Source organism: Micromys minutus (assembly GCF_963924665.1).
Source record: "Micromys minutus genome assembly, chromosome: 11".
NCBI lineage: Eukaryota > Metazoa > Chordata > Mammalia > Rodentia > Muridae > Micromys > Micromys minutus.
Window position 1 is genome coordinate 16,982,232 of NC_137980.1, and position 27,980 is coordinate 17,010,211.

General features: G+C 41.6%; 1 protein-coding gene across 1 annotated transcript; it reads right to left on the reverse strand.

Annotated features, from left to right (window-relative positions):
* Positions 1-1,445: 1,445 nt before the first annotated feature.
* On the reverse strand, positions 1,446-27,980 carry AGGF1 (angiogenic factor with G-patch and FHA domains 1). The gene is made up of 14 exons (XM_080924985.1): positions 27,527-27,980; positions 24,099-24,201; positions 23,384-23,586; positions 21,953-22,114; positions 20,741-20,929; positions 16,812-17,133; positions 16,307-16,418; positions 15,934-15,985; positions 11,802-11,903; positions 10,263-10,428; positions 9,429-9,511; positions 4,359-4,486; positions 3,128-3,227; positions 1,446-2,380 (listed from the first exon to the last, which is right to left on the reverse strand). Exons 1-14 carry the CDS (start codon positions 27,719-27,721, stop codon positions 2,180-2,182), a joined length of 2,118 nt encoding a protein of 705 aa, XP_080781111.1. The 5' UTR covers positions 27,722-27,980; the 3' UTR covers positions 1,446-2,179.

Below are 27,980 nucleotides of genomic sequence, written 5' to 3' on the forward strand. Positions count from 1 at the left end.
AACTGTCTCATTCAAAATTCTAAAGCAGAAATGGAGGCAATGCTTTAGAGAGGAACACAGGAATGCCAGGCTCGTGGGAAACTGCATCCGTGTGTCCCCGAGGACACCTTAAGGGTTAGGCACCAGACACACGTGTCCTCTTTACTCCACAACTTTACAAGGCTCCTCACCTTGGTTTTCCTTTGTTTGGGATTTGTCCCTTCTGCCTATTCCTGGGCTCATAAACGGTCCACAAATGAACTCATAGATGGCTCTCGGATGCCTTCAGAGCTGGGTGAGGTGACGTGGAGTTCATAATCAGGGTGAAAAGGAAATGCTGGAAGTAACACTCTTTCAAAGAGTCCCGTCTTTCTGAGTAGGAGTGCATCCACTAGCTATTTAATACTAGAAAAATGATTTGTTAAAGTGAACGGCTTCCTCAGGCATTATAACAAACAGGGAATTTCCACATTCTGACCACAAGTAAGATTAAATTGCTTAAACTTCAACAACTTGTAATTCAGTCTAAACAAAGGACTTTGAAGCTACCATATAAATTAGCAAATCTGCACATACATAATGGACTACTTAAAGTTTGCATTTAAAATACTTATGCATAATCCAAGCTGTACTTTGCTTACACTTGTGTTTCTAAACCAGCAGAAGCTCAATGTTAATTTACTAATTGGCTACACTTACATCTCTTTTGTCTGACAGAGACATGAGATAAAGTTTTAACCTTTGGCCACTGTTTTGCATGTTCTTAGCCAGAAGACCTATGAAAAACTCCTCCCCCAAGGTAGACTAAAGTTAGGAAACAGTCTTTTCACTCAGCACTCGAGGGAGATATCAGAAGCAGAGCCTGTTTTGAAGGTTCTACTGTAACCTACTAAGGAAATCAGCAAATTGATTCCTATTTGAGAAAATAATGCAGAGCATTCCTGCTGCCTCCAAGTGCACGTGTGTCACACATGTGCATGAGTGTAAGGACACAAAGAAACACTATCCAAACGAAGAATCACAGGGCTAAAGTCTCCCACCCTGGCCCTCTGGGACTTGCAAACTGGTCCTTTCTTGCCTCATAACCGACCTTTCAGCACCCACATCACTCACCCTGTGTTGCTAGAGGGTGCGCTCCACCCTTCATTCCGGATCCTTCCCAAGGCCATGTCTCTCACCATTACAAACTCCTGCACTTGTTTCTGAATCTCAGACATTTCTTTCACAGATGGGGAGCTGCAGTTCATTCGCACTGCCAGTGCCAACCCCATGGGCAGCTGTCAGAAGGGCCGGGGAGCAGACAGTGGTGACCTATGGGACACCAGCCCCACAGGCTTTTCTTCTGCCACTGTTCTGGGGACAATGCTGGCTGGTTGCAAATACAAAGGAGACCAATGCTTAAATCATTTATTCAAGAAATCAAGCCTTTGAAATTTTTTAAAATATTTTATTGCATTTGAAGACATTTCCAGTAAATGTTTGAAGCCTTGGCTTAGTAACCCATCCGCCCCTGGTCATCAGATTTCTCGAGCACAGTCCCATTGCCTGCAATGGTATTTATCAAAACTAAAAATGCTAGCACACTAAATGTGCCAACTGCACCCGGTTGTCTATATCAAATACTCCATCAGCTAGGAAAACCAAAGGCAAGTGCCGAATATATGGTACAAACCAACATTCTTCACAGAAGAAAACAGTGTGAGACTAATTTCTACAACATGTCACCTGCCATCGATTCTTCAATAGTATTACTGCGGTTATTTCAAGAATAGGAAAATTAGGCTCCACTACCTGTGGTTTCTCAACTTTTTAAAAAACCTAAGTTCTAAAAGGTGTAGCCAAGTATACACAGAATTGTTTATGAACGTTTGATATTTGATATCTGCGTGTCTTAATGAAACAGCATGGAGACAGGACCACGCTCTGAAGTCATTATTGGTTACGTGCACTCTGCTCCCATGGTTGGCTCACAGGGCTGAGGGATGGGCTGGAACGGAGGTCTGGCAGCTCTCCTGTGTGGTCATCGAGTCCCCATCCTGCATAAGTGCACTCAGTTCCTGCTCAGAGGTTAAGAACCGCTTCCTACAAGCTGCAAACGTGTGGTTTACACGTTCCCACGAGTGTGTGGATCAGGGGGTCATCTCAAGAGTTCCCTCCCATTTCAAACTCTTTGCAGCTCTGCTCTCCCCTACGACGGCCCTTACTCTGCAGTCCCTGTCACCCACGGTGCAGGCCCCGACGCTTCTTTCCGAGCTTTATTTTCTGTGAAGTTTTCTGCAAACCGCTCCCGTGCTTTGTCCCAGTTCTTTTTGCTCTTACTCTGGAGGAAGTAAACATCATCAACTGAGGACGGCGTCCCTGTCCCCAAGCCTGCATGTGTCCGTCGAAGCTGAAGCTGGATCTGTTATGAAAGTGAAAGAATTGTTTTAGAACCTAAACACCCAAACTGTTGTGGAGACATTTGACTGTAATCTTTTGACTTATGCAAAGAAAATGTGCCAATCACACTGTCACATTGGTACACACAGAAATACATGCTCTACAACAAAAAGTCCCACCATGCTTTATGTGTGCTTATGTTTTGTTTAGGCTGCACATAGCTATGTGGGGGTGCTCACAGCCCAGACAGGGGCGGGACACACATTCAGTCCCAAAGTAAAGGCCATGGACACAGTTAACCCTCCGGCCCTAGCCTCATCCAAGTGCATGTACAAGAGGACCAAGCATTAGAACAGGAGGCCTGGGAAGGTCGCTGGACACAGCACGGCACTGTGTCCAAATAATGAATCAATGGGCAAATAAATGAGTAAATGTACTGAGCGTATCTGAGCGACGCCCTTGCCTGACATGCTCAAGGTTTAAACGGCTAACGTGGTAAAGCAAATGAGCCTCAACCTGCACAACTGCAAAGCACGAGAGAAACCTTTGACTCAGTAAGATTTTTTAGTCATGATTTCAGAAGAAAGAACACTCAATAAGGCTTTTCCCAAATCACAAAACACCAAACAAAATGCACATGTGTTAAATGGGAACACAGTGAAGGCCTTAGCCATGCCTGGGTTAGTGCTCTAGCCCCAGCACTTGGCTCATTACTATAGAGGCAGTGCCTACTGGAAGAACTCAGGATGAAGGAGAAGACGAGTCTTACCGGCGTCTTCATCCCTCCACCGTCCTTTCCCAGGCCTTCTCCCTTTTTCCAACCCATCTTCTCCAGCATCTTTCGGCCTTTGTTGCTATCTGTAATTTCACTGTAAAGGAAAATTAAGCCAACAATTGGCATATAAAAGTTTTTAGGCCATGTACACAATATGTCATGCATAAAAAACACTGGTAAAGCTACCATAAAAACTGACAATACTTCATAAGGTGGAGGGCACAAGTGCTACTGTATAGACGCTACCTAAGGAAATAAGCCAATGACACACAAGGGCACAGACCTAAAGCAACACATCACTAGCATGTCAGATGTCCGCCTCAGAGGACATGCACAGAGGAAGTTCTGTGGCAATGACATGAGCTGCACAGACAAAGCTACATAGGACAGGAGGACACAGACACCTGTGAACACTCACTTAAAACTCCAAAAAGTTCCTGCTGTCAGGATGGCAGGAGACGGGGCTGTGATTAGGGCAGGTCAGAGATTACTGACACTGTCGCACCTCTTGTCCAGGAAATGTGCTCCTACTGCGCGGCATTCCACGGTACCACAAGGCTGAACAGTCAGCACACAACAGAATGCTTTCTGTCTATATGAATGCCCCAATAAAAAGGGAAGCTGGAGCCCACCTGTCCCTACCCGCATTTGGTGTGATAGATTGTCTACTGGGACAGTTTTGGTTTTGTATTTTTATTATATTCCCGGTGCGGATAGGACTAGCTTCTTTTATAAGATAGCAAGTAAAGCAGGCCACTGTGCTTAGTCTTTATTTCTGCCTTCTCATTTAACTCTAACATAATCTCCTTATTGTTCTGCGTAAGAGATGCTCTATTGGTAAAGAACTTGTCTGCTGCACCTAACTGGAGTCACTCACTGCATGTCGTGAACTGACTCCATCACCAGTAGGACGTCCCATTCCGCCCTCCAGGGAAAGAAAAGGTACCGCCAACTGTAATTATGAAATTAAACCTGGCACAACACTGCAGTTTGGGAACAAGGGAGAAAAGTCACAACTATTTTTATTTCTATATAGAAGATTTAAATGGACTCAACCTAGAATAAAAAATAATGTAGCTAATTTAATATGTAAGTGTGGTCATATTATAGGTTTCAAAAATTACATTTTTCATGTTGATTAGCAAAGCCATTTTACTAAGTGAAAAGAATCACTGAGTAAAAAATTCAACAAGAAATGCCCTAAAGGTTATCCGTCAATACTCACGAGTGAACAGATGCAGGGGCATCATCTCTTTGGAAAGTCCCTTCGCTTCCAACCTGTTCCCTGCGTTTTCCAGCTCTGTCTTTATATTTAGGATTCTTCAATGTTTTCTCATCTTCATAGTCTGTGTTCTTAACAATCACAAACCATTGTTGAAAAAAAAAAAGAGAGAAAATAAAATCAAACTTAGAAAAAAATATGGCTCAATGTGGCTTCTCCAGACACTAGTAAAACAAGTGGCTGTTTGCTCCAAATGGTTCAAGTGACATCACGAAGGCGAAGAGATATTATCATGCTGAAAACCCAGTGTATTCTTCTGTTATGGTACAGCCGCCTACTGTCCTATGAGCCAGGGTCCGGTGGCTCAGTGGGTAAAGGCGTTTGCCATGCAGGCCTGATGACTTGAACCCCAGAACCCCACAAACATGGAGGAAGGGCACCAGCTTCACAGAGGTGTCCTCATCCCTCCACATGGCACTGCAGCCTGTGTGCGCGCACACATCAGGGATGCACACATAGTACTAAGACCTGAACTGCTGAAACTGAGAAAAACATCTTCCCCCTTTTCTCTGAAGATTCCAGAGAATGCAACATAGTTTGATACCGTTTCTTGGAAGGGAAAAAATAAGGAGTCCTTTCAAAATGAGGAAGTGGTCCATTCTGTTCCTACGAAAGCCTTTGCTTCAATATAACCCCATCTATGTGACTCCTTCACTCCCCAGCACATATCACAGGACAGAGTGGGCTGAGCCCCGTGTCAGATGGATAGACATAATGTAATGATTCCCCAGGAAGGACACACTTTTAGCAGATGCAGTGTGACATGCCCAGGATAAAGGCGCACCCAAGTGTGGCAGTGACACCGAGGTTACATGTGTTTTAATAGTCCTCACTTTTTAATTGATAAACTGTACTCCACTATAACACTACTGCATGGTTTACTTATCCATATTTAAAAGACATTTGAATCTCTCAGTTTGGAAGCACTACTAAAAAACAAGTAGGAATGGTTGCTTACCAGTCTTTGTAGAAAACTGTTTGCACTTCTTGAAGGCAAATACTATGAACTGGTGTGACAGACACACTGAGAGCGTGTGGCACCCTTAGGAAGCAGAGCCTTGCTAAGGTAAATCTTTCCTCTTTTTTCTTTTCTTTTTAGTTGTTTTGTTTTTGTTTTTCAAGGCAGGGTTTCTCTGTGTAGTTCTGGCTGTCCTAGAACTTGATCAGTAGACCAGGGTGGAGATGCAGCCTCTCAGGTGCTGGGCCCATGTAGTGGTAATATTAAAAAAGGTTCTGTTCTGTTGTTACTGGCCTCCGAGTGGCCTCACTCCACGGGAGCCGCTCCAGTAGTCACTCCAGTGCGGAGCCGGAGCGCAATCCCCTAAGTGGTTAGTTCCCAAACCTGGTACCCACACATCTCATTCCACAGGCCCAGTAAAAACATGACTCCACAATCATTAACTTATCAAGCAGGTTTATATGTTAAATTCTTAATCCACAAACCCTCTACACAATAAGCTTACAACCAGTGGACAAAGATATAAACTGCCCACCTAGCTAAGATAAATAGACCCATAGAAACCCTCAGAAATAATCATAACAACCTTATTCATCTAGAGATGTGCCGAGAGAAGCATCCAAGTCTGCTTCCATTTTGCCTCCTATCCAATCTCCTGCCTACCCTCCTCTTCCATTTTTCCTAGACTTTTCCCTGCCTACCTCTCCACTGTCCAATCGTATATTGCCTTGACATCAACCTACACATCACCCTGTTTACTTAAAAACAAAACAAAACTTTTCCCTCAAATGTAAGCTATGTATAACTATTATCATTTGAAAATATTCTAAATAACTGTTTTCTCAAAGTTAATTAGCTTGGGTAGTCTATAAAACTAAATTAGTCCTCAACTCCATCAGAAATCTGAGAATGGCCAAATATCTACAAACATAGGAAGCCTAACATGACTTCTAGAACTGAGACTGGTTGTAGAGACAAATCTCCATTAGTAACATGTGAGAGCAAGTGGCGAACCAATGTGTTAGGCAAGAGTCCACTAAAAAGTTAAGACTATCAGGCTAAGAGTTAGAGACAAAGTTTTATTTTCTAATTAGGCAAGAGTCCACTAAAAAGTTAAGACTATCAGGCTAAGAGTTAGAGACAAAGTTTTATTTTCTAAGTAAGAGGGGGCCAGCGCCATGTTGAGTCACGAGATGTCTCACAACATGGTGCGGGAACCTTAAACAAAATAAACAGAGACAGCCTCTGCCGGTAGGCTGTAGGGGGGTCTGCTCTGAGAAAGCAGACTACCCTGAACACAGTGATTAGAAGCAGCTTGATTCTTTGACAGAATTGTTTGGGAAATGTATTAAAAATTTGTTTGTTTGTTTGTTTGTTTTGAAGATGGTATAGAGAATTAATGCTTAAGTCAAGTTTGTTTTTCTAGTTAGAAGAAGAGAGTAAGTACAGCGTTTACCCAAATCACATGGGGATTTTTACCCGTGGTTCAAAATTAAGATAGGGTAAATTAGTCATTGACTCCAAGTAAAGAGTGGTGATATTTACAAGTTAAGAAGGTTATTAAAAATAGAAGTCTGTACACCAGGCAGAGTGAATACAGACATATGCTACAGAAGTTATTAATAAATAAAGATCTGAAGCTCCAGATAGAGAGCTGGACAGATCAAAATACTTTGGGCTAAAGTCCTGGTTTTAGAAGTTGCTGACTTATTATTAAAATTGATAAAAGTTGTTAGTTTCTTTTGTGAATTATCCTGCTAAGTTGCCAGTTAGTGGGGGTTTGTGGTAATTTTAAAATTATCACAACAAGAGGCTCATATTCTCTTAATGTGAGATCCACGGGAATTTGAGTTGATTTCTTGACATGACAGATTATTAGAAGCCTAAGAATAAGATCATACAGTTTTTTTGTTTATTCACTTTTGTATTGTTTTAAATTTCAGAATGTGTAGGATGTTGAGTTTTGTGGTTATATTATTTCTCTGGGAGAGAATACAAAATACTAGATATTCTAGTTGCCAAATAAGGGACACGCTATTTTGGGAGAAAGGTTTTGTCTTTGTGTTTTAAAAAAGTGTGATTAAACTCTGTGTGCCTTCCAGAGTTATATGGATCAGATTTGATAGAGGGAGACCACATTAAAAAACCAAATTTAAGAGGATCAAACAAAAATATATCTTGAAACTAAAATGTTTTATTTTGAGATTTATATATTGCAGAATGTGCAGCTATGGTGAAGCTTGTCATCAAAATGCTGAAATGGCCTCTTAGATTCCTGATCTCAGAGACTACCACAAACACTGGTGCGGCCTTCCTTCTTGAGGCCTGGCCAGCTTCCTCATTCTCCTCCCCATTTCTAGATTCTCAACACCTATGTATTCAGCTTGAAGAAACTACGAAGAGTCGCTGCCCCAATTCCCTGGATTTTGGGGGTTATTCTAAGGTTGTTTTTATAAGGAATTTAGAAATGGTCATAATTTAACAGGGAGGAATTAGCCAGATTTATTTGTTCAACCATCTCTTGTTTGGTAACTAAGCTAAAGTCATATCTTACACTGGTAGAAATCTTTCTAATTGATACAAAATTGAAGTTATAATCTTTACAGTGGTTTAGAATTTATTTGATACAGATTTAAAGTTTTCATTGGTATAATTTCTTATTGATTTAAATTTGAGGCTAGTATTGTTGCTTTCATATATTGTACCTATACAATACATTTGGGAATACAAGGCTTAGACCCAGTCCTATAGCTGCTGTTATACACTGATTTTAGTTGATTAAACAATACAAGTTAAGGGCCAGATAACAAATTCATGATTCCGAGTCAGTTAAAAGGGTGTATTTGAGATATTTCAATTAGAAATGGTCAAGAGTAGTCAAAGCTTAACAGTTCAGAAATGCTTTTTGTAGTTAGATTGTTTTCAAAAACATCAGAAATCCATAAATTATGACATTTAATGTTATTTATTGTTTGTTGAGACATATCTGCTCCTTACAGTTCCCCTTTGGTAGATTTAACAAAGATATTGATCACCTCTACCTCCAGGTGAGGTTATATCTTATGGCAAGACAGCCACTAGGTAAGAATTTCTTCAATTTATCTAAAAATACTGCCCAGAAAGGAACACAGTATGCAAAATAGTTGACTGATAATCTTTGCTGAGCCAGAATTATCAGTGCTTCAAAATTCTGCATTACAAAGTCTGTCAGATATGATCCTGGGCCAGAAGGCTGAAGACTGATGCTCTAACTGTTCAAGGATGAAGGACTGTCCATCAGCAGTCTCTATAAATTGACTAAGTTTTGAGAAGCTGTATTTTGTGCTTCTCATATATCAGGTAATATTAGTCATTCTTGGGTTTCTGATGTGGTTGAAGACATAGCCAACCCAGCTGTTTAGCTGGTAACTAATATACACAGTAGCACAAGGCTGGCCCTGAATGGACTGAGGCCTGTGGTGTTTATAAAGTAGCTTCCTTTTAAGTTAACTTGTTCTCTTATTTTACAGTCACTATAAGATCTATAAATTCTAGTTTCTCATCAGGTACATGATTTGCAAGTATATTCCCTGGCCTATGGTTTCCTTCATATTCTCTGTGTCTCTGGGTAAGCAAAAACTTACATTTGACAAAGTATAGCTTGTCAACATATTTTCATGCATTGTAACTTTGGTGTTAAATACCTCAGAAATTTTGCCTAAACTTGTGTGTGAATATGAGTGTAGTCAGAGGAATGGAACGGTTTTCTCCAACCACCATCCACTTCAGTTTCTAAGGGGGATAACTGATTCGAATGAACTGCCTGGCTAGCAAGATCCAGGGATCCTTCCAGCCCTGTATCTGGAGTGTACATACACGGCACACTGGCTTTCAGATGGGTGCTGGGATCTGAACTCAGGCCCACATGTGCACTATATTTTCAACTCCAACTTCAGTAGTTACGTTATAAACAGCAGAACTATAGAAGTTACATAAGTAATCGTGGCAAACAGAACTTAATTATATGTAGCATGCTTAGTACACTGACTAAATGAGAGAATATTTAGCACTCTTACCTGCAAACCATACTTTACTCGTATTTTCTTTAGTGCCTTTCTTCTTTCCAACTCCTTTTCCTCCTTACTTAATGCTGGACCAACTAAAAGGAAAATCTGAGTTTGAATATGACAGACTTTACAGGAAATTAATTCTTATTAAAAATAGTTTATCTTAGTATATTAGCCAGTTCAAACCATTTTCCTGCAAATTTAATAATCTCATTTTTCCCTATAGTAGAATAAGATTCCACAGTGTGTCTATATACCATATTATCACTTCATTCATCAGCAAGTATTATGCTGAGATATCTAACCCAGGCCCAGAGAGACAAATGGCATAGTCTCACATTTCACATATGCTGTGTCAAACAATTAAATGGGTGCATTTAACCCTGAGTGTCTGCAGGATGTGGAAGGCAGGGTGAGCTCATGAGAGGAGGAGGGAAAAGTAGAGCTTCTGTAATATGGGGCTATCCGTGTGTGGAGCGAAGAGAGGGGGGTTGCAGAGCTGGGGTAAGCAGAACTAAGGACCCCGAGAACCCCTTCTGGAAACCCACTGTTTCGAAAGTCAATTTACAAACAGTTTCTACAAAGGACTTTGGCTAGAGGTGGCCTGCACGCGTGGACAATTCCCAATGTGTCAGTTCTCAGCCCTGCAGCACTACACACTGAGCACACATGCACCGCACCGTGTCTACAACAAGCATGCCAACTACACACAGGCTGCTCCACCCACATGCGGTGAGACATGAGGGGTGGGGGTGGGGGTCCGATGGTGCAGAGGGACATTCAAACACCGAGTGCAGCAGTCCAGAGTACCGCTCACACCCACACGTGCTGGGCTTCACATACCCAAAGGCTCATCCTTTCTATCAAGGCGAAGGTGAGCTCTGACCTGCCCGGGTTCACAGCCATCGCACGTCTCGCTGCCAGGGTGAATGTGAAAAGACAGCACGGTCTCCCCAATCTTTACTTCATCCCCGTGTTCAAGGACATAAGGCTCACATTTTGTTTTTGGCTAGATGAAAAATTTTCAATGAAACAGAAATATAAAAGTCATATGGCTACATTATGTCTATGTAGAGAAAAGTTCAGAAAAGGAGACACATGCACACTTCTACAACTTGATGAACAGACCCCGAAGACTACCAGGATCATGGCAGTAGCTCAGTGGAAGAACATGCACTTACCATGAACCAAACTCTGGGCTCCACCCTACAATCCCTTATAGTATTCCCAAAAAGCTACTTCTAATTTGATCTGATCAAAGCCCACCAGTCCACTCTGGGCTTCAATCTACTAGCAAAACACATAATTAGAGAAAAGTTATGTATTAAGAAATGATTGCCTTTCTTCCTCTTCTATAAAAATTTTTGCTCTGTGTGTGTATGTGTGTCTGTCTGTCTGTCTGAAAACATATAAGTTGTTAAATGGGCTCTGGGATCAGAACTTGGTCCTAATGATACCATGGTAAATACTCTTAACCACTGAGACACTCCCAGCTTTCCTCATAATTTCTTTTTTTCATTCTTAAAGCATTAGAGTAAGACCTAGGTGGTGGTTTATATTGCCAACATAGACAGGCTGAAGAACCACTTATGGTCTCTGAGCACATCATGGGAATATATGTAGTTCATAGTGACCTCTGTCTGGGCATGCCAGAAAGTGATCATCTAGACTAGGTTAACTGAGGTAATAGATCCACCAAACTGTGGATGGCCCCATGGTACGGGCTGGCGTCCTAGACTGAACAAACAGGAGATACTGAGTTTAGTGCTAGTATTTTCTCCCTTTGCTTCCTGAATACCTGCTTCACCATGACAGACGGTTCTTTTCCTTTCCTAAGTTGCTTTGTCAGGGTACTTTGGTTTTCAGAAAATTCCTAGATTAGCATTATTTTTATTAAGACAAAAAAAGAGCAGGTTAGGGCTGTCTAGTAGTGTGTCAGAGGGAGAGCATCTGCTTGACAAGCAGGAAGATCCTGGGCTAGAATCACAGCAGCAAGCTGGAAAAAGAGGGCCACCAAAGCTGCTTCTGTGATTATTCAGTCCTGGGCCAATGAAATGGCTCAGCACAAAAAAGTGACTCCATGAAGCTGACCTCCACATGTGAAAGTCACACACACACATAAACATACACACAAACACACACATTTAATCTAAATAAGCTTTATGATATAGGCATAACTAAAAGAAGCAATAGAGATATAATTAGAAGTCAAAACTCAACAGACCAGCATCTACTAAATATTTTTTTTCTAGCTCTTTCTGGAAAATTCCAATTAAGTTATAAATTTGTGCTTGAACTCTGATCTGAGCCAAATGATATCTGTAATGACTAGGACCTGAGCTCAGACAAGGAAGTGCAGGTGACTACTACACATTTACTTACCTGAAGAATCTGTTTCCCATTGACAATGGTACCATTCTGGCTGCCTTGATCCACGAGAACGTAGCTTTGCAAGTCATGGTCAAAATAAACTTCTGCATGGAACTTAAAGGAAAGCAACCAAGCAATTACAAAGAAATGCACGTTTTCAGCTCAGAGCTGACTTCATTTATGCAATGGTGCAGATATTAGTCTCTGATTATTTCACCTGAGTTCTCCTAATGCTTTTTACTGAATACAAATTATTACAAGTTTCTGGTAGAGATGTGGAGGCTATGCTTCCTATGTTTCCACCTTTATGATAAAAAAAAAATCTTGTATATATCCTGCCTCTTCTACTTTTAAGACATAAGTAAGATTATACTGTACATATAATTTTATTTTATTTTATTGCCTAACATAAGTACTATCACTGCCTATTTAAAATCATTCCAATTTTCAATTCATACTAACTTGAAACAGTCAAGAGAGTCTCGAGGAAGCCAATTCTCCAGCTGTTGAAGACACAGGACTGACCCTCCCTGACTCAGAGCACATCAGTCTAAACTGCAGCTCTGCTACACAGGCTTAGCGTCAGCCATACAGTGTGTCCAAGCAGTAGGGCAACTGCACTTCATTCCCTGTTCTGTGAAGAAGCCCACATTGAAGGCTTGTAGAACTGGACATCTAGGCTTCTTAGGGTGTTAATAATGTGCGATGGTCAGGTTGGAGAGATGGTGCAGTGGTTAAGAGCACTGGCTGCTTTTCCAGAGGACCAGCGTTTGATCCCCAGCACCCACGGCAGCTCATCCGGAGGCTTGTAACCATCTTAGGTCCAGTTCCAGGTAACCATCATTCCCTTCTGGCCTCTGTGTGCATGAGGCACCCAAGTGGTACGCAGACATACATGCAAGCAAAACCCCATTTACATACATTTCTTAAATTAAAATTGTCATAAGCCTTCTTGTGTATACACTATCTGTACGCAAGCCAACTTTTTCTCTGAGAGATATACTTAAGAGATGGAATTGTCAAATTACCATGAGTAAATTTTATTTAAATTAAAACTGTTAATTTGTGTGTATGTGTGCACATGGGGTACACTGGGTGTACACTGTGCATTTCAGGGTGTGGGTGTGCCAGGGTGCATGTGTAGAGGTCGGAGGACAACCTGTAGGAGTTGGTTCTCCTCCCACCATGTAGTTTCTAGGGTCAAACTTAGGCACTCTACCTCGACAAATCATCTCGCCTTCAGCTGGCCCCTATATGAAATTTTCAAATCTTAACCTAAATACTGCCATACTGCTTTCCAAAATAGATATATCCCTGTTATCTATGAGAATTCTTGTGGCTTTAAACACTCTCAACCAAATTTGGTTATTATCAAAATTTAAATTTTCATGCACCACAATGTTCATAGCGGCTCTATTTATAATAGCCAGAAGCTGGAAGGAACCCAGATGTCCTTCAGAAGACGAATGGATACAAAAATTGTGGTACATATACACAATGGAATACTACTCAGCCACCAGAAACAATGACTTAACCAAATTCTTAAGAAAATGGCTGCATCTAGAGAAGATCATCCTGAGTGAGATAACCCAGTCACAAAAGAACAGACATAATATGCAGTCACTGATAGTGGGATGCTAACCCCAGAGGCTTGCACTCCCCCAGAAACAACTCACAGACTGTATGAAGTCCAAGAAATAAAGAAAACAAAAACTATACATATATTCACAAAACAAGAAGACTTTGACTATTTCCATGTTGCGTTTTGTTTTGCATGTACTTTACGCTTATTGCAACTAGTACGTTTTCAATGCATACTGTCAAGCCCTTGAAAAAAATCAAGTACTGACTAAAAAACATATTCACATGGTTTTATGTAAAATTTATTTTAATGTCTGAAAAAACTGTACTGACAAAAATGTATAATTTTAAGCAAAAAATGTTTAAAATCTTTAAAAAAAATAATAAGCTGTTAGTCTTTTGTGTAAAAAAAAAAAACTGAAATTTTAAAATAAATTTGATATGACCTTGCAAAATCAAAAAAAAAAAAAAAACAAAAAAAAATTAAATTTTCTATTAATCTAGCGATGTGTACGTTTTACGATTGATTTTGCTTTTGAGTTTCTCTGATTTCTACTGAAAATCTTTTTAGCAGAGGTTTTCTTTATTATTTTGAATGATGGATATGTGTCCAGATCTCTGTGTGGCTCAGAAGGCAGAGACGTCAGACCCCGGCTGCGAGCGCACCCAGCCCTGAGCCCCTCGGCTCACGATCTGCTGCATTAGCCTCTGTGGTCAGCCCGCCTAGAGTAGCTTTATGAAAACTTTAACGACTCCAATGTTTTCACACTGCCAAATCCTAGTCTGAAAGCTCTTCTAACCTGCGCTCCCACGGGAACAGTTCCAATAAGTGTGTGAGTAAAACTCCCATCATGCCCTCACGTCTACACTGCGTGTGACTATCTTCGACTTACAGACCTCTAACATCACAGTGCACTTAGAGAAAATACAGTTGTACAAAACCTACAGACAGCTGTTAGAGCTTTGTGATGGCCGGCACCATTCCCCTTCTTAATTTGCTTAACACACGAGAAGCTTCAAACTTACTCAAAATTAGCTATGTGTGAATTTTATTGTCTTTTTAAAACCTCATAAAGCCTCCTATTCAATGCTCAAGTATTTGTTTATGTCTTCATCCATGGTAAACTGAAGGTTTTTAAATCAGCACACGGACTTCATCTGCCTGGGAGTGCGCTGTGTGCACTGTCAGCCTGACGCTTCCTAGCTCATCTACTGACTTGACAATGGCACTAAACCCAAACCACACCTCTGCATTTTCGCTCATCTGAGAGGAGGAAAGAGCTTCTCGATTAAAGTTACGGGTTAGGCTTCCTTTGAGAGAACAAAGTAAGTCCACAGGGCAGGGGGACTCCCTGCTTTCAAACAGTTCTGGGGAAGACTTTCCTGACAATAGTGAGAAACAAATTCCATCCTTTTTGCTTGGTTGGTTTGTTTTTTAAGATGGGGTTTTTCTATGTAGCTCTGGCTGCTCTGAGACTCACTCTGTAGACCAGGCTAGACTAAATTCCATTCTTAAAAGACAAAAATCATAGAAAGTCTCTGTAGTTTCACATCACTCCATTAAATAAAAACAAGCAACGAGGCAGAGGGACTGATGCCTGCCTCCTGCTCACGGAGTTCCGGGTTCTCTTCTCAATGGTGACAGAAGGACAGTCAAACAGCACCAGACACATGGCACAAAGAGAGAGCCCAGAAGCGCAGCAGCCATTCCCCGCCATTTTAAAGCTACAATTCCGTTTGTTTTGAAAACTCAGTTTTTGATTGCTACAACATGAAGCCACTAAAACTTTGAGAAATCTTGAGGTAGAAAAGGCTAGATTATCCATGGATAGCAAGACCTTTGGATTCAAAGCAAGTGCTTTGAATCAGGACTGAACTTATTTTTGAATTACCACAAAACACAGCATATTTATATAAATTGGATGCTGTTTTACTATTTAAGTTAAATAAATCCACGTTTTGGAACTCATGCTTCGGACTTTTAAGAAGGACATAATTAGCCGCATGGAGATACACCTGTATTCTCACTAATTTAGGGATGCCGAGCCCAGATTACCTGAGCAGCCTGGGAGCAAGGCGAGCAAGACCCTGTCACAAAACAAAGCACATGACAAAAATCCTGGCCAAGCATAGGTGGCCCAAGTCTACTTAGGAAGTAGGGGGAGGAAGACTGGGAGCTTGCTACTTAGTGAGCTGGAGGCTGGCCTGGGCTACATGAGACCCTATTTTAAACCAAACCCAAACCCATGACTTCCAAACTGTGATAAGGACTTTTTGTCAAAAGCCGAAAGAAACAAAGAGGCACTGCCTTCATCATCACCACACCATTAGCCCTCCTGTCCAACAGAAAGCCTTACACTTTTACTAAAACCATTCTAGGTTTCCTTTCTGTTCACTTTGGTTTTTGTATAGGATCTGGTGTAGCCTAGGCCAGCTTGGAACTCACTGTATAGTCAAGACTGTTCCCAGACTTTTAGTTCTGCCTCTGCCTGGGACACAGGCAAAGGACACTCGCACACACACTTTTCTCTGCCAGGGCTACAGCTCGGAGTGGAGGCCTCACCTTGCTGACAGCAACTTCAGGGATCCGCACCGTGTGCTCCATGTCCTTTTCTCTGCAACAGTGAGTAAATTAGTGAGTGACTAGGGAACACAGACACAGTAGTGACAGTGACGGCTGCTTTACTAGACGATGCTTACACAGAAGCCTAGCAGCAGCAGTCCCCGCTGTGGGGACTCTGACTGACTCTGGAGTTCACACTCCTCTACACAGTATTTGTTTACATCATCTTTGTCGTTCAACTGTGCTTTCTTTGAAGAAAGATGTTGCTTTAGCCTCTGTGTTTCTAGAATAATGCCTTGAATACAATACTACTTGCCCACCTTCTTTAAACAAGCAGAAGCCCTTCAGACACAGCAACACACAGCGTCCTTACCTCCCAATGGTGGCTGGACTCACGGCTGTGATGATGAACAGCGAGCCCATCTGCAACACTGGAGATCTAATGACAATCACCCGAATGCAGGGGGGCCAAATTTTCTCCTCATCTGCCAAGGTAGATAAATATTAACTTAAAGTTCTATGAAAATTATTTTTTTCACACAGATAACTAAGAGACCAAATTCTCAGCACAAAGGAGATTTGTTTGTCACAGAGGAATAAGAGACAAAGACAGGAGACAGAGGACAAGGGAGAAGGGGAAGGGGACATGGGATTGGGGGAAATGAATGAGAAACAGTGTTCTGTTCAGTAGAAGCTATTCAATACCTTGCAGTTTTCTTAAATTAATATACTGATGGCTCTCATGACTGAACTCCTAAAAACTGACAGTGGGCCGGTCATTCTCATAATTTTCAATGCCATCAACAGAACTGCTGTGCCCCAGCCACGCTTCCCAGCTCCGCCCCCCCCCCCCCCCACTGGAGGGTATACTTACTCACCTTCATCATCCGGTTCTTCTGAGGACCCCCTGTCCCCACTGCTACTGTCTCCATCATAACTGCGCTCACTCTGAGACTCTGTAATCTCACCTTCTTCTGGCTCGCTTTCGCTCTCTCTGATTCTCTCATCCCTAGATGAGGCTGAATTATCATCTCCGGGAGATTCCACAGTGTCTCCACTAACAGCCACAGTGAGCTGCAAAGGGCTACTTTTGTGAGCAGTGTCTATTCTGGCCTTTTTTTTCACATTTCCAGAATTTTCATCCTCATTGCAGTTTATGTATTCTACACTGCAGACTTTCTGATCTTCTGAACTCAAATCCTAGAAAGAGGAACAGGGAAGTAAGTGACATCAGTATCTTACGCCACTACATACAGTCCCACTGATTCAGGAGGACACAGGACCAGGACAGAACAGGTGCCCACATGTCCTGCTTCATGACACCATCACTCTTAGAATGTTACATCATTGCTGATACCCAGCACAGCATCACATGGGATCACTATCCAAGTGGGAGGCTCCACAGCCCAGTGCGTCCCTCCACCTACTCTCAAGGCCTCACATTCCCAGACCCAGCAGGTAAGCCTGCTACTTGGCCTATAAAAAAGCTGTAATGCAACTCCTGCCTATACTTCCAAAGTTTCTAGTAGTCACATTTAAAACTTAAATAAAAGCATTTAATCACTTTTGGTTGGTTTGTTTGTTTGTTTTGGGCTTTTCGGTTTTAGCTCTGGCTGTCCTGGATCACTCTGTAGAGCTGGCCCAAATGCACAGAGATCCACCTGTCACTGCCTCCTGATTGCTGGGATTAAAGGCATGTGCCATCCCCTGCACGTGTAATTCACTTTCATAAAAAGACTTCAAATTCTCACACATCCAAGATATTCTCACTCACAGGGCCTTTGCCTCAGTCCAGTCACATGTAGCTTATGGCTACTATACTGAACAACATGAAACTTGAAAATGTATCAATTCTAAATATTTGAGTTTTTAAATAAGACCATGTATATACAACACAGAAATATTATAAAGGATAACATGAAACTAAAGATCTAAATATAATCAACATATCAAAATTGAGATTTTGCCAAAAGTGAACATTTTAGAGTTAGATTGAAAATGCACAAGTTTAAAGTTTAAAATAGAAATGTTTTATTTATATGTCTTTAATTCTAAAAATTTCAGTCTGTCTACCATAAGCTTTTTATTATTACTTTTTTGGCATGCTTTCTGAAAAATGAAGAAACTATTTTAATTAACAAATTAATTATTTAATTTTTATTTTTATTGTGTACATTTCAAATTATGCACAGAATGAGTGATTAAATCAAGCCAGTGAACATATGCATTACATTCCTTTTGTGGTTATAATACGGTTTATTCTCATAGTGACTTTCAAAGATTATAATATGTGGGCTAGGGATACAGCTCAGCAGTGAGGCGTGTGTCTAGTATGAACAAGGCCCCAGGTTCAGTCTCCAATACACACGAAGGTAATACAGCCACTAAGTACAGGCACCATTGTGTACAGCAGACAATGCAGTATTGTCATGGAGACCGGGAAGAAGCAAAGTCATTGTTCTTTCCCTTCTGTGTGTAACAATCTCAATTTTCTTTCTGTCATGTGCATATAATGAAGAGAGTTCACATGTAATTTCGCAAAATATGACAGCATATTTTTAGTAGCAGCAGAAATTGAGTTGGAGACAGGCTGAACATTCACAGTGTGATAAACTGTATATACTCTCAGCAATGCAAACTCACCAAGGACAAGGGCAAGGGCAAGGAGCTAAAAAGCTATGAGGAGCTCTGTGGCTATGTAAATCAGATCAACAACGCCTACCTAGCAGTGCATGCACTCTTTAAAAGCATGTTCCAATATTCTCCCCTTTATCATCATTACTTCTGGACAACAGAAAATGGCTGAAACTATCAGGACACTTCGGTAAGGGATGCCTGGGATAGACGGTTAGATAAACATACAGGAAGGACAAGAAGGGGCACTTATGCATAGACAATGAAACACCCCTCCCTCCCTCTCCTTCTCTCTCTCTCTCTCTCTCCCTCTCCCTCCCCTTCTGTGTGTATGCATACATATATAAGATGTTTTCCCCAATACCTAGGACATGCTGCCTTCCTTCCTACGTCAAGTATAAACTGCAAGGCTCAAGGAAGTGAGGGTGTTTTCTATCTCTCTGTTTCCAGTTACCTCAGATTCTTCTTACTGCTAGAAAGAGAGGCTTCTAAAATCATTACATTTTCTTTTCTTTTTTTTTTTTTGAGATGGTTTCTCTGTGTAGCCCTGGCTCTCCTGGGACTCACTCTGTAGACCAGGCTGGCCTCAAACTCAGAGCTCCACCTGCCTCTGCCTCCTGAGGGCTGGGATGAAAGGTGTGCACCACAAAGGCCTGCCTCCCAAAGTTTATTTTTACTAGTTCACTAGCATACTTTTCTATTCATTTAGGTATTGTCACTAAAATGAAAACACAGTGAGAACAGAAAGTACGGAATCTTAATTTCATGTGTTGACAGTAGAATTTTTACTTTAAGTAAATTTGTTTGGGTTAAAAAGAAAAAAATGTGACATAGAATTTCTAAAGTGAACCAGACAGCTGCCACAATTCAAGCAATGCCAGTGCAGCGAGTGTCTCCTCACACATCTCCAAGCTCAGCCACTTAGGGACAGCGATAAGAGCACTCAACACATTTGAATTAGCACGGAATCCACACTGATTTTAAAGCTGCCTTCAGTCTTCATATCTGAATTCCTTTTCCTGTACATGTCACCATGTTCTTAACTATGAACTATGAGATGCCAGGGATCAAATCCAGGGTATTGCACATGTAACAGAAGCTATCGAACACTACAGGACATGCTAAGATCCCATTTCCCCCATTTCTTATGCATATGGCTGTGTTAATTAAACAAAGAAGTTGTCTTTCTTTTTAATTTTTTAAATATAAATTAATAGAAATGACTCTCCACCTAGTGCAAACAAAAGAACCCGTGATTACTGATAGTCAACCCTTTTCCAAAAACAAGACAAAAAAACAAAACCCCACGTGGCTGAAATGCCTGCAGTGGACGCAAGCTCCTTCCCAGCACCCATGCCCACTCACAACCAACTCCAGTTCCAGCTCCAGAGGCTCTGGAACCTTCGTCTGACTTCCATGTGCACCTGCATGCTCATGCACACATGCATGCACACACATACATGTGCACACACACTCACAAAATTTATAGCTATATACATAAACAATAAACCTTTTTTTGTTGGGTTTTTTGTTGTTGTTGTTTTTTCAAGACAAGACAGGATTTCTTTTGTAGCCCTACCTGTCTAGTAACTCGTTCTGTAGACCAGGCTGGTCTTGAACTCAGAGATGCCCCTGCCCTTGCCCCTGCCTCCCAAGTGCCGGAAACTAGAGGTGTGCACCACCACCGCCACTCAGCAACAATAAATCATTTAAAACAGACAACAACAAAGCCCCTTTCAATCCTAATATGTTCACTGTATATTTATCAGGCATGCATTTTTAAGTTTGCAACTTAATAAGTGGGAAACTAGTTGATTTAAAAAGCTGAATCTGTATGTGCCAATTAATAATTTTTTTCTTTTGTGAACTGTAATAACCAACTTACTGAATCAATGTCTGGATTTTTTTTTCTGAATTAAACATTGTAAGATGTTTTATATATCTTAAGTAACACCTACTTCTAATGAAATTTTACAAAACACCTACTTCTAATGATTGAATTTGTAAAAAAAAAAAAGAAGAGTGAAATTCATTTCACTTGAACCTTTCTTAGTTTTAGAATCTAAAAACTTAATATATTTAAAATACAAAAATATACGATGATATTTACATTCATAAAATCAGTGGCTTGATTAATACGAAAATACTGTTAAATTTTAAAAGAAAGCATCACCTTTTCTTCATTTGCAGTCCAGAAGCCTGGCTCTTTCCTTCTCTTCTTCGGCTTTTTATCTTTGTTTGGTTTTGTGCTGGAGGTCTGGTACGGCTGTAAATCTACTCTCGAGTGGAATTGGTACCGACCACTTTCCACGTCACAGTAGTAATAGATCCCGGTGGAAGGATCATAATACAGCTGGTTTTCCTGTCAAAGTCAAGACAGTAAGTTTTATTCATGTATTACGAATAAACAAACAATAAAAATGCCGAATATATTCAAAGATAGTGGATACGTTTGTTTTAACAACTACTGTATTTTCAGAAGAATTAGAGAAAAATAACTTAAAAAAAAAAACTATTAATGTCTGCTCTGCTTTCCACACTGAGAAAATTTTAATCTTTTTTTTTAAATGTAGATGCTTCAGTCCTTTTTTTTCTAAAGATTAATTTATTTATTTTATGAATTTGAGTACACTGTAGCTGTCCTCAGACACACCAGAAGAGGGCATCGGATCTCATTACAGATGGTTGTTAGCCACCATGTGGTTGCTGGGAATTGAACTCAGGACCTCAGGAAGAGCAGTCAGTGCTCTTAACCACTGAGCCATCTCTCCAGCCCGAGAAAAATTTAATCTTAATTGCATCAAATAAAACCACCAGATTTACAGTGTTTTACTTTATGTGAAATGGCAATTTCATAGGGTTCAACTGACCACATTAAAAAGAAATGGAGGAAACATTTCTGAAGCATGAACACAAAGGTGTGGATGACAAACTGCCCAGGAAACCAACAGTGTCCTAACGCTATACAACCCTTGACATTTCACAATAACTTAAAGAAGCTGGGGTTGGGGGTGGGGCGGCAGGTAAGGAACTGGTAAACAACTATGTTCATTAATTTTCTATTCCTTTCTTTCTTGTTAGAAAATTGGAGGCAAAAGTTCAAAACAGGAAGGAAAAGTTGAACAAGGAGACTGAAACACAGAAACAAAAAAACTTGAAGGATATCTCCACTTACAGTCAACAAATGCCAAAAGTCCAACACACACCGCCATTAACTGGCAGGCCGTGGGAAGAATGCGTTCCAGGGCTGGAAGCCCACTCACCAACCCTCAAGCCCAGTGTTAAAACTGCCAATCCTTCCTTCCCGTACCCCAGTTGGGACTTAGGTTTTGCTCTCAGGCAGCTGAAACCCAGCAGTGAGGTCCTAGGCAGGTCTGATACTCACAGAATCATAATAGAAACCAGTGCTGTGGTCAAAGTACAGGCCGGTGCTCTGGTCGTAGGTGAAGCCGGTCTGCGACACGGCCGCTTCCGCTGCAGCTCTCAAGCTTTCAGCCAGCGAGGAGCCTTCGAGCGCGGAGCCTTCTGCTAACGCGGACGCACTCTCCTGCAGGGAGACATGCCACCAAGGGCCATATGTGTCAGCTTAGCTGGATCCCAGGAAGTCCGAAACCACGTGGACTTAGGACGTTGTTTCAGTTTGTTTCCAATTTGTAATGGAAACACATTGCCATTAATTTTTCAAGTATTCTCTAATTTAACCTCTGCCCTAAATGTTGTCTATTTTTGGTTTTGCTGCAAATTAGACAGAGGCCTGCACATGAGGCCAGTGCTATCCCAGAACTCCTGTCTGAGTTGTAAAGACACTACCGTAAGATCGCAATATTCAAAGTTAAACGCGTGGTAACACAAGGAAGCAGCCGTAAGATACAGACTATGAAGTATCTGTACAACAAATGGCCTAACTGTTCAATATAGTCAACCATAAAGACACTTTACAACTAGAGACAGAGAAACTATAGATTAAACGTTCATAACTAAAACAACTGTAAAAACCATTCAGGTAATCTGAATAATGATGAGGCATTTCACACACAGCCCTGGGATTGGAGGGTGAGGAGAGAGGAAATGCCTTTTACTTCTGGGTGTGGCCAGCTTGCGTACACATACAGTACTTGGCAGGCTCTGGTAGGACAGTTTATACCTGAGGATTCAAGACCAGCGTGGGCAACAAAGGGTGACCCCATGTCAAAATAACAAATAACTTTGGGTATAAACGTAAAACGACACTGTTCTTATGCCCAGAGCTCCTTAAAGTCTCACTATCATGTGTGGCTGTAGAAGTGAGAACCACTGCACACACATGGGTCAGAGAAAACCTGTGCACTTGGTTCTCTCCTTCTACCTTTCCGGAGGTACCAGGGTTAGGAGCTGAACTCAGGCTGCCAGGCTTCTGTAACAAGCACCTTTATCTCCTCCTGGGCCACTGCACTGAGCTCCAAGGTTCATGGGCTAAGTTAAAATATACTGACAATACTCCTTTAGTTCATAAAATCATAAACAGAAAAACTGTCACAACTATAAATACATTCCCACTTCTGTTTTCTAACACCACAGCTGAGTGTGTGGATACAAACCTCTTAGGCACACACAGACCGAGGCAGAACACTTGAACTCAGGGGAACAAGGCCAACCTGAGCAACAGAGCAAAACTTTATTTCAAAAGACAAAACAAAACGGATGCTCTGTGCATAATCACACATTTTATAACTCATTTATAACTATTTATAATTCATGTATGCATCCTACAGGATCAAGGAATCCTATCTTTCTCCATAACTCCTGGACCTCGTGTTTCACGGTTAGCCTTTATTACCTGTGAATCAGAGGTGACGTGATCCTCTTGTCTATGGCTAACACATTCTGTTCCATCAGTACCAGCATAACTACCATTGTCTATCTGTGACTCGTCTTTAGAATTAAGAGTAGAAGCCTGGACATACTGATTCTGCTGTGCAGACAGTTCCGTCTCTTTACTGGGAAGATTATCATCATTATAATATGTCTGATAGTAATAATCTGTAGAGAAAACAAACAAACAAACAGCTGCTGAGTCTATGGGAAAAGTGGGTTAATTGCAAAATCCAAATAGCAAACACAAAACTGCACCCATTAAATCTGGCCACAAGGCCAGGGCAGATCTAAGAGGGGCGAGGGGAGAGGGAATAGAAGTATAATAAGTATGGGAGTCTGGGGTGGGGGGCGTTCCTAGCACTGGAGAGCCTGAGGCAGGAGGTTGAATGAAGCTAACCTGGCCTACCCAGCAAGTTCCAGACTACCTTTATCTCCATACCGAGAACCTTACTCAAACAACAAGAACAGAATTCTTAGGGCAGCACTGAAAACACACACAAGCATTAGAATAATTACAATACATTTCTATTTTACCACCCATAAATTGACAAAGAAAGTGACATAGAAAAAAACTGTATTATCAGATTCTTCACATTTACATATTTTTGTCTGTTATTTTTAAAGAAACAGTACATCCATGTGTCTTGAATGTTCAGAAGGTACTAGACACAGAATACCTGAAATTGACCAAGGAGAATGGTTCTCTGTCTGTACTTCTACATCAGACTTTTGATTTTCTTCTTTTTTCCCACAATGGAGTATTTTACTAAGTTCTTCTACCTGAAAGGAAACAAGGCTTTAGGAAAAAGAAGCCATAAAGCAATTCAATAATACATAACAGTCTACCATCCTCACAGTATTACAAGGCATTTATCTTGGTAGAACTTTTAGACCTGGGCCTAAAGCAGCTGGTTCCTTTTTCAGCAACTCTACAACCATTCAAAAGCTAAGGCTGACCTCTGGCCTTCCCCTTCATTCCTTTCTTTTAAGCACAGATCTCAGTATTTTACAAGCTGATGAAAACTCACATGCTCAAATAATCCTCTGGCTTCAGCCTCCCAGGTAGTTAAGACTAACCATGCATGCCACTGCGACCCACAGTATTGTCATACTCCTAGGTAAATACCCAAATCACAGCTGGGCATGGTGGTCAACACCTTCCCTTCCAAGAGTTCAAAGCCAGACAAGGCTACACAGTGAGACCTGTTTAAAGAAAGAAGGGAGAAGGAAGGGCAAAACATTCAAATCATCCCTCCAAAAAAAAAAAAAAAAAAAGTCTAGGAATGGAGCCCAGTGGTGGACATGCCTGGTAATCATGAAGTCCTAGGCTCAGTTCCCAGCACCACAGAAAGAAAAGTCTAACTAAAGACAGTTCAAATGCAAGCAAGTTCCACCCTTACCTTGGACAATAATAAAAGGTTTATTCTCAAAGTCTCAAAAGCTAACGGTTCTTGCTACAATTTACAACTACAAGTTTCCATCTGAACTGAATTTTCTACTACCACTCAGAGACTTGGAGTTATTTACTGAAATATATTTAAATGCTATTTATATGCTATATGGACTTCTTTGTTCTTATCACTAACTTCAGCAGAATAGAGTAAGAACTCACAGAGGAGGCATCTTCCCTGTGACCTTTGTGCACTGAAGCACCCCTAAAAGATGCTGTGCAGCACATGCCCAGGAGCAAATGAGAACTGCCTCAATCCACGAGCCTCTCCTGTCTGACCGGATCTCAGCCCGCGTCTTTAATGATCAGTAAGTTTGAACATGGAAAAGGCAGTGGTTACATACAGGTTTATCTAGGTACCTTATGAACTGGGGAATCTCGCTGTCAGGACCAGAGACAGGAAGACTAATTAGTGAGAATGTTGAGGCGGCACGAGCTCTCAGGTTCATCCCTCAGTCTGTCATCCCTTACCCTGGGAGGCGACCTTGCCCTGGTGCTCACTGCCTGCTGCCACCACTGCCATGATGATACTTAGTATCCACATTTATATGGAAACTTTTGAGTAACATCTCAGTTTATACAACTGCCTCACAAAATAGTTGTCCTGATGCCAATGTCACACCTGAAATGTCTTGAGAAACAAAATAACTTGTAATGGGCTTGTTAATCCCCAAACCAGAATATATTATGGCTATTAAGTTACCCTTTAGTTACTGCTCTAAAAGGAATGTACTTAAAGACTTGAACCAACAGATAACTACACTCTACCCTACCAGTAGGGAATGTTGACTAGAGGGTAGTAGAACTATCAGCAAGATGTAAGACTTTTTCTACTTTGGGTTTATTGTTATTATTGTTTTTATTATATCATTATTAATTATTATTATACTATTATTATCATAATATTGGGAGAGGAAGGTCTTGGGGATCCAACCCAGACCTTCTACATACTTACAAGGACTCTACCAGGGGCTTCTATTTTCTTTCTTTTTTTTTTTTAAACAGGTCTCCCTACATTGCCTACATACTAGCCTCAAATTTCTAGACCAGAAATTTAACTGTAAACAGGCACAGAAACCATTACAACCCAGCAGTTATTTTCCAAGCTCATTTAAGAATCGTATGTCAGGGACAGGAGAGAGAGATGGCTTAATGGTTAAGAGCACTTGCTGTGCAACCCATAAGGGACCCCAGTTTGGATCCCAGCACCCTCAGAACAAGCTGGCTTGGTCCCCAGCACATCTTTAACCCCAGAACCATAGGTGGTAGAGACAGGATCCCTGAGGATTGAGGGCAGTCAAGACTAAACAAAAAACAAGTTGTGGTTAAGGAAGACATCCTGTCAAAGGAATAAGGTAGAACAACAGTGGATAGTTAACGTTTCTCTGGCCTCCATGTGCACACAGTTATGAATACACCACCCACACATTATACACACACACTACATAAAGGACGGGATGGCAAAGTCTGATGACATTTCAGTGTCTAGTCTGGATATGTAGTTTTAGAAGACATTATTAAATTATGGAAAAAAACATGAGGTTAACATTAAGTATCTGGAACTAACTTGTTAAGATAATGTGCAACTGTTCAATGAACAAGCTAAAAATATATTGTTTTTTTTCTAAGCATCACTGTCAAGAATCTGTCCTTGCTACATATTATGAAAATGAAGCACACTTCTAGTATCTGTAGAAAGGCAGGTAGGTATACCTTTCTACAAGTGAACCCAAGAGGAAAACTGAGATCACCTTATACATGGAGCATGTTCAAGAGTGGGTAAAATTAAAGTGTCCCTGCTTTTAAGCTTCATTGCTATACTCTATTATCACCCAGACTTTAAAACTTTTTTTTTTTAATTAAGTTTTTAAAAATTTGTGAGTACACTGTAGCTGTTTTCAGATACACCAGAAGAGGGCACCAGATCCTACTACAGATGGCTGTGAGCCACCATGTGGTGGCTGGGAATTGAACTCTGGAAGAACAGTCAGTGTCCTTAACCGCTGAGCCATCTCTGCAGCTCCTCAACCAGACTTTACAAATAGGGACACTAAAGATAGGAATTGGGGTTCTATGTTCAGCTTTAAGCAAACTCAAAAGGGGATGGATGGTTGTTGGTTCGTGCCTGAAATCCCAGCCTAGGAGGTTTGAGTCAAACTGGGGCTACCTTCTAAGATCTAAGACAGGCTGACCTACAGACTGAGATTCTGAATTGAGAATCCCAAATGAGGGTGGGAGAGAGAAATTCAAGCCTACAACCTCAGCACTTGGAAAGTGGAGACATGAATCAAAAGCTGAACTTCGAGGTCATTCTCCGTTACACAGCAAGTTCAAAGCACAAAATGATGCCTTCGTCTCAACCAAAACAACAAAAACCCAAACAAACAAAACAAACAACCAAAATAAAAAAATCCTCAAACGTCATCTCCACGCGAAAATAAATGCACCCATTGCCAGTAGGACAGGAGATCAAGACCAGGTAGCCCATCTGAAGTTCATTCTCGCCTGTCCTGAGACCAATGTCCAAACCAATCGGCTGGCACTGTTCAACTGACTCCAAAGATATTCGGGATATTTAACAGCTCTGGGTCTTATTGACTTCAAAGAGTCCACAGAGGTCTGGCTCCGGCCAGAGGGGTGTTGCGGACCGCGCACCTGCGTGCGGAGTTCCTGGTTATTGCTCTCGGCGTTCTGGTACAGCCGCTCCGTGTGATGCAGCAGCTTCTCGACCTCCCGCACCTGCCTCTTGCAGCTCCGCAGCTCGCGCTCCAACTTCTCCACCTTCCGCCTTAGCTGCGCCAGCTCCGGCTCCGGGGAGGCGGGCGGCGACGAAGGCGCCTCGGAGGCCATGCGGCCGGGATCGCAAGTGTCGGCTTAAGATGACACCGGTGATCGCTGGCCCAGGGGCCACAGGAGCGCGCGGGCTGCAAGAGGCGGCCTCACGCCCGGACGACAGCAGCCGGTCCCGGCCATGTCGTCCCAAAGTCGGCGACCAGGGTTGCGAGCTATGGGACGAAGACGGCCCCGTCCGGGCCGTGTGGCCGTAAGATCTGACACCCTCCTGGTGACTGCCTCAGAGAAGCTAGGGGACCGGAGAACTAAAGAGAAC

Excerpts from the sequence above, each read along its gene's own strand:
- AGGF1 (XM_080924985.1), bottom strand. The coding sequence starts at position 27,721 with ATGGCCTCCGAGGCGCCTTCGTCGCCGCCCGCCTCCCCGGAGCCGGAG. Across the intron at positions 22,115-23,383 it reads ACGTCACCTCTGATTCACAG|GAGAGTGCGTCCGCGTTAGC; the intron begins GTAATAAAGGCT and ends GTCTCCCTGCAG. Across the intron at positions 10,429-11,801 it reads ATGGGAAACAGATTCTTCAG|CCAAAAACAAAATGTGAGCC; the intron begins GTAAGTAAATGT and ends TTTTTCATCTAG.